Source organism: Macrobrachium nipponense, chromosome 4, assembly GCF_015104395.2.
Source record: "Macrobrachium nipponense isolate FS-2020 chromosome 4, ASM1510439v2, whole genome shotgun sequence".
Lineage (NCBI taxonomy): Eukaryota > Metazoa > Arthropoda > Malacostraca > Decapoda > Palaemonidae > Macrobrachium > Macrobrachium nipponense.
In genome coordinates, this window is record NC_061100.1 from 24604254 (window position 1) to 24611753 (window position 7500).

At 40.4% G+C, this 7500-nt stretch overlaps 1 protein-coding gene across 1 annotated transcript; it reads right to left on the reverse strand.

The window, feature by feature from the left end:
- Positions 1–2846: 2846 nt before the first annotated feature.
- On the reverse strand, positions 2847–5930 carry LOC135210802 (keratin-associated protein 5-4-like). Its single transcript, XM_064243666.1, has 2 exons — positions 5835–5930; positions 2847–3515 (listed from the first exon to the last, which is right to left on the reverse strand). The coding sequence occupies exons 1-2, from the start codon at positions 5892–5894 to the stop codon at positions 2958–2960; spliced, it is 618 nt and encodes a 205-aa protein (XP_064099736.1). The 5' UTR covers positions 5895–5930; the 3' UTR covers positions 2847–2957.
- Between the last annotated feature and the right edge of the window lie 1570 nt (positions 5931–7500).

The following is a 7500-nucleotide window of genomic DNA, read 5'->3' on the forward strand; positions in this document are numbered from 1 at the left end:
TCCAGCCGATGGTTTCCGAGGAAAATTTGTGGTTCTGCAATATGCTTAAGCGATCTCAGGAGCAGCGACATGCACTGGGTCTTGGTTTCGTTGTAGATTATATCAAATTTCTCCGCATTACTGGCGGCAAGTGTCGATGAGTCGTTGGAGACCTTGCACTGATGGGGAAATCAGAACCATATCATTGGCGTAACAGAGGTTGTTTATCGTTGTTTCATTGACAGTGCATCCGATTGGGAGTGAGTTCAGTTTAACATTCAAGGCATCTGTGTACGTATTAAACAGGTATGGAGAGAGAATGCCCCCTTGCCGAAGCCCATTTAGGGAGCCGAAGGTGTACGATAATACGTTACCCCATTTGACACAGAATTGCTGTGTGGAGAACCAGCAATGTAAATTGCCAATTAGATATAGGTGTGTGCCCCTTTTATGCAGCTTCAGGAAGAGCTTCAGGTAGTTTACTCTGTCAAATGCTTTTCTCACATCTACAAAGCAAAGGAAAACAGGAGAGGCTGATGATAGGTAGTAGTTCGGCGATTCTTTCAGTATGTAGATGCAGGTGTCGGTTGAGTGGTTTGCTTTAAACCCGAACTGATTGTCAGTGGTGTGTAGAAAGGGGAGAAGTCTCACTAGAAGAACCGACTCAAGTATCTTCGATGCGATCGTTGTGATTGCAATCGGCCGGTAGTTGCCAGGGTCAGCTGCATCCTTTAGCTTGTTTTTGATTAATGGTATCAAGTGAACTAAGAGTAGGGAGTCTGGAAGAAACTGGTGAATTATGCACGCATTGAATAGGGCAGCTAGCAAAATGTAAATTATCGGATGGCAGAATTTGAAAGCCTCTGCAGGAAGACTATCACAGCCGGGCGATTTGTTATTAGGTAGGCTGTTTATGGCATCACTGATGTTACCTGGCGTAATACGGTCTGCAAAATGAAACTGAATGTTATCAGTAAGGAGGTTATCTACATCCCTTCGGGAATCTTGATCATTTATGCAATTCAGGATATTGTTGAAGTGATCGCCATACATACTTGCGATAGCTTCGTCTCTGACTGCTTCCCCTACTCTCTGTGATAGCTTTTTAGTTTTGGGATTTAAGAACCGGGTATCTTTCCAAAGACGAGGATAATCACCAGATTCTAAGTTTCTAGGCATTGCATCGGATCTTAGTTTTTTTTTCATTTAACCTGCAGTGCTTAAGAGCAAGTTTGAACTGCGCTCTCGCCTGTCTCATTAGTAATGCAGTGTGCCCTTCCTGGGGGCTACCATTTTGCCTCCACAGTAAAAACATTTCTCGTGAGTTTGTATACAGATCTTTAACCAAGTCATTCCATCCAGGTATATTACGAGAATTACCTTGACGAAATCTATAGGCAGTCCTGCCCGAAGCAAGCATAGCGGAGATTATGTTCGAATAGAATTCATTCAGATCCCTCTTGTGGTGGTCATTTCTACAATTTGTGTTGGTACAAAGTAAGGTGTCCGCCGGTTGAACTATTGACCGCAACCTAATTTCCGTGGTCGCCCTAAAATATCTAGTTTTCTGTTGGTTTTTAAAATCCCAGTTTACCACTGGTGGGCGGTCAGTTAGGGGGCTCACGGTAGGGAGGGATGGGGTACTGAATGACACCTGTAATGGGATGTGATCGTAGCCCGTTGCAAGATCGTAGTGAATATTGCAGGTCATAATAGAATCATGAAGTTGTGGAGATGTGATGCAGTGGTCCAGCCAGGAGGTTGTAATTGCGTCCGCTCTATTATGTACATATGAATAGGAGGAGGGAGGGAGGAGCATTACATCACTAATTTGGAGAGCATGATTTTGACAGAAGCGAGTAAGTTCATTATAAAATTGTTTTGTGGGATGAGAATTTCAGAAGACGAATAAAACTCAATTGACTAGGAAGAAGGTTAACATCAGGTATATCAAAATCAGAATTTAGATCAAGACCTCTTATAGTTCCCCAGAAGTGGGATACAGAATGCTGTCATCCCCAGCTGCACTCCCCACCCTTCCTCAGGCCTCGAATTCGTACCACCTTCCTTCCCCAGAACCTAAACGCAGAACCCAGGCCGTGCCCAAAATCATGCCCTCTACGCAAAAATGCTCCGAGACCCGTCTTTTACAGTAACATATTTTACCTAAGGTATTTCCGTCCTTACAAAGTTATACTTACTTCAAGGTGACATTCTCTCTTTAAATTTACTATCAAAGACGGCTTAGATTTTAAGGTGTTGCTTTTATGTGCTTTCAGGTTTTCTAGTGTTTGAATTTCGAGGTGACCCTGCATGATCATTTTCATATGGCATTAGTAATATTTAAATAAGTCCATTGTTATTTTTTTGTTTATTCATGAGATGTTACGGAATTTAGGGACTAATGTTACAGGGATTTTCAATCTATTTAGGCCATAAACCATTCGCAAAGTTTCGAAAACTTCGAAAACCTTTATCGGGAGTTTGGGAGATTTCTACACTTCTGTTTCTTTCGTTTTCTTCGTTTTCTTTCCTATATTTACCGTCTCGTCTTTCCAGTTTCCCAGAATTCCAGTACAAATTACTGAGTTGGTTATACATAGTATGAAGTTATACATTACCTTTTTGTATGTTACTGAGTAGGAATAACATATAGTTGTCTCTCCTTTATTATAACACTTCTCTCTCTCTCTCTCTCTCTCTCTCTCTCTCTCTCTCTCTCTCTCTCTCTCTCTCTCTCTCCATAGTCCCAATACGCAACTAGTCACTCAAACTGACCTCTAAACACCCACAGATTAAACTAGTCCGTTTTAACAGAGGTGGAAAAAAAGGTTGATTAATGGAAAAAACGTTCTATAAAAAGACCATTGACATATTTTCTTAACTTATTCAATTAATTTATTCAAAACAAAACAAAAGGATTCAACAATATTCAGCAGACATGGGTAATGCCACTTTTAAATGAATAAATAAAGAGATCAGCGTCCAAACGGACCCCCGAAGCCGCCAAAACCACCGGATCCCTGAGGAGGTTTGCACACGTGTTCCTCGAGACAGGTGTCGTAGCAGCACTTGTCGACGCCGCCGCAGGAGTAGTCGTTGGAGCAGGTCTGCGGAGGGCCGAAGTTCCTCACCGGCGGGCAGACAGGTCGCACGGGAGGGCAGTAGCCGGGCTTGACCCCAACGGGTCCCTGGGGTTGGTGGTTATTTTCGCAGCAGTAGGCTTGGCCCTGGGGAGTGCGACACCAGTACCTGCAGGTAGCAGAACCACCACCGATACCACCAATTCCACCAATTCCACCAATTCCACCCCCATGGATGCCTCCGGGTCCTATTCCCCCGTGGATGCCTCCGGGTCCGATTCCCCCATGGATTCCTCCTCCTATAGGTCCAATTCCCCCGTGGATGCCGCCTCCGTGCACTCCTCCAATGCCTCCAACTAAAGGATTCCCCCCGAGGAAGCGCTTGTTGCTGTCACCGCTCTGGTTGGCGAGGATTCCTGCTGCCAGGCAGCAGATCAAGCCTATCTGAAGACCCTGGAAAGAAGAAGAAGAAATCCAGTCATGTTCCAGTAATGCAAATTCCTCTGATATTCCAGTGAGAGTCACAATAGGATTTTGATTGACAACAATCCTTAGGAAATATGAGTATAAATCTGAATAGTTCATGAAAACACCTTTTTCTACTCTACTGATTATTATTATTTTATTTATTTATTTATTTATTTATTTGGTCCATCACAGTCCTCCAATTCGACTGGGTGGTATTTATAGTGTGGGGTTCCGGGTTTCATCCTGCCTCCTTAGGAGTCCATCACTTTGCTCACTATGTACCCTGTTTCCAGGAGCACACTGTTCTGCATGAGTCCTGGAGCTACTTCAGCCTCTAGTTTTTTCCAGATTCCTTTTCAGGGATCTTGGGATCGTGCTTAATGTCCCTATGATTATGGATACAATTTCCACTGGCATATCCCATATCCTTCTTATTTCTCTTTTCAGGTTTTGATACTTATCCATTTTTTCCCTTTATTATTATTATTATTATTATTATTATTATTATTATTTTTTTTTTTTTTTTTCTTTCTTTTTTTTTTTTTTTTAATAGATGAACCCTGTTCATATGGAACAAGCCTACAGGGGTCATTGCCTTGAAATTCTAGTTCCATAGAAGATTGAGGTGTTCATTCGAAATAGGTTAAGATGATACCTGAAAGTTCAGAAACAAGAGATATTTTTTCAGGAAAGAAAAACTAAAATAACAAATTAATAAATAGATAGAAAAAATGTAAGTAAATTATTAAAATACAAGGGGAATTACTTTATGGTAGTAATGCATTGCATCTTCCAGTTGCCCAACATCGTCAGGGGCACTGTTCCACAATCCAACGGTGTAAACTGAGAAACCACAATTTGACAGTTTCCGCAAATATCTCGTATTTATCTGATTGTATAAGAGCTTACAATACCTACGGTAAAGGATGATCTTGTTTACAATGGGCTTTTTTGTGTAATTAGTCTCCATCACTTTATGTGTTTTAAGCCTTAGATCAAGTAGTAGACTATAAGAGAAAGAGGGTATGGCTTCTCTCATATCCCAATCTAAATCTGTTGGTCTTGGACTTAGCGATCTATCGCCACGTACATTACCCAGCAAACACTGGTATAAAAGCTGATATCGTACTTCTTTTCCTTTATCGAGGCAGTTGTTTTGTTTATTAATTCCTTAAGTAACTTCGTAGAATTAGCTTTCAGTGATAAAAAAATTCGCATCATTGCGCAAAAAAAGTATTAGAAGTTCACAGGCCTATCTAACCCTTAGCCTCATCTGTGACGGAATTTGTCGGTGTTAAAAGAAAACGAGAATCTTCTCAAGTTCACGCTCTAATCATTGCCTCACATCCCACGATTTATTTCGTAAGCTTCGTCACGAAAATGAGGGACCTTTGTCAAACGCACATGAAAAGGGGACATAGAAATCGTAGATTTGTACCTAAATTCCGACGGGTAAACGGCACATCAAGCGTGACTCTTCGACTGAGGCGCCGTTACATAGGCACAGCCTTAACCTTGACCTGAACTTGAACCAGGTCCCAGTATGTCGTTCGACTGATTTTGAAGGATTTTCAGGTGACGAAAGAAGCTAATGAGAGATCAACCAAATTGGTTGTGGGCAATATTTGTATGGGTGACTTTCAATGCGTGTCAAAAATTGCTGAATAGTTTCCACTCGTGGCTATTACTGAAACTTGCCATAGGCTTGAGGTGTTTGGTAGGGGGCGGTACTGGGAATAATTAGCCCGAAAAAAAAGTAAAAGAAAGATTAACCATTTGGTTATAATAAGACGATGGAAAAATAGGATTAGTACTGAAATATTCACAGTTTTGACAAAATAACTCGAGGCTTTTAAAACAGCTCTATATTATTTACTGACCACCTTAGGGTTAAACTATTTATAGTTTAGTGGTTTCAGTATGATTTTGTTCCTCACTCACAGTTCATCCTCCCCTGGATTTCCTTTTTTTTTCTTTAATTATATTATCATCTATATCGCTCACAGTTCATCCTCCCCTGGATTTCCTTTTTTTTTCTTTAATTATATTATCATCTATATCGCTAAGATTTTTTTTACAGCAATTTAGTACCACAATTTAGCTATCTTTTAAATTTTCTAGAGACGAAGAGTATGGATGAACTTATCTCACCAAAAACCCTTTGAAAAGACACAATAACTTCCTTCGGTTTACTTGGTGTAGCTTTGGATGAAAATGTGCTTGAAAACATAAGATAAAATAGTCACATAAATACGCTTATCAATTCGGGTGTCTCGACCAAACCCCAGTATCAGGAGAACCTACCTTCATGGTGCGACCTCTCCTTGGAAATGCTAGAAACCAAATGCGGTTTTGAAAAGGCATCGTCCCCTTTATATAATCTCAGTCGGCGCTCTGGAGGTGGTAGAGGGCGGGGTGGGGGGTGTGGGGGGGGGGGAGGGGGAGAACATCCTAACTTAAAAATCGTGTTATTCTGGCCAGATCTCGGTGGTTAAGCTTTGGAAACTCCTAGTGATTCAATGCCGATGTATCGGAGGATGTCATTTTCGGATTTTTTTTTTTTTTTTTTTTCTTAGAGCTTGGCGTGAGCAGCATTGAAAGACCAAGGAATTATATATCTTCAGCTTCACGAGAGGACATTCACCTCATGAGTCTCTCTCTCTCTCTCTCTCTCTCTCTCTCTCTTCTCTCTCTGAGGTCAGCGGTGAAAAGGATCCCCGGTCAAGCTGTGCACCGCAGTCGAGCCTCCAGGCCTGTTGCAGAGTTCAATGTTCGCTGTTTTTGTTTTGGTTATATCACATGCGTAACCGAGTACCTTCTTCCTTGTGTTGTCAGCCCTTTTTTTTTATCTCTCTCTCTCTCTCTCTCTCTCTCTCTCTCTCTTCCTTCCTTCCTTCAGTAATCAGAAACGTAAAGAATTATTATCCGTTATTTACGTCACTGTCAGTTGTTTTTACGAGTATTTTGTTCCGCTTCGAGAGGCATTTTCGGTCATCTTGCGCTTTCTCCGAATGTTCAGCCCCTTTCTCAAAATCCATCGTCAACAGGGTAATGATTCTGGTTTGCGGTGGTTAACCGCTTCCTCTGGTCCTTATTACACCTTCATCTTGACTCTACTTAACTTGTCTTTCTATTTGGGTATTACATTTACCACAGCCACAGCATTCGATGCTAATGTGTCAGCATTCAGGTTGAGAAAGTGACTCACTTCCTCGTTCTCGTCTTGACCTTGTTAATCTCTTTCGTAGGATCAGGATGAATTTTTTCTGGAAATATCCACATCTTTATCTCGAATTCATAATTAGTGGCCGGGTGTTTCTTGCTTGCTTACTAGATAAGAAATATATACATGTAATATATATATATATATATATATATATTATATATATTTTATATATATTATGTATGCTAGTGATATCTAAGTACCTTTTGTATCAGACTTGCAAAAAAAAGCCCAAAAAAAAAAGCAGACCAGTTGAGAGATTAGTGGAACCGGCGGCAATTTGAATGCTAAAGAGAGAGAGAGAGAGGGAGAGAGAGAGAGAGAGAGAGAGAGAGAGAGAGAGAGTGCTGTAGGGATGTAGAGGTCACAGGGGGAAATTATTACGCCAAATTCGCTATATGTTGAAGACTTTTGTGTCGCCATATGAATCGATATATTCATGTTCATAGAGATTTTTTTTTTTTTTTTTTTTTTTGCTATAGACGCTAAAATCTCCTTTTGTTGTGACTAAAAGTAGTTTGTGTATATAGATAATTAAATTTTCAATGTTTTTTTTTGTCTTTTCTTTACAAAAACCTTTTATTTTGTGAACATTTAATCATATTTTCTAATCCTCCTTTTTCTTGTTACTGTTAAAAAAATAGAAATAGGTGACATTCCCTCATTTTGAATTTGAATGATCTTGGAGAAGATAATGAAATTCCTATTTATCTCTTTCCGGTACAAATTCCTCAATTTATTTATCTA

What these genes read in the sequence shown, in the direction of transcription:
- LOC135210802 (XM_064243666.1), bottom strand. Translation starts at nt 5,894, where the DNA reads ATGCCTTTTCAAAACCGCATTTGGTTTCTAGCATTTCCAAGGAGAGGT. An exon ending in GGAGAGGTCGCACCATGAAG is followed by an intron (nt 3,516 to 5,834) that starts GTAGGTTCTCCT and finishes TCTTCTTTCCAG; the next exon opens with GGTCTTCAGATAGGCTTGAT.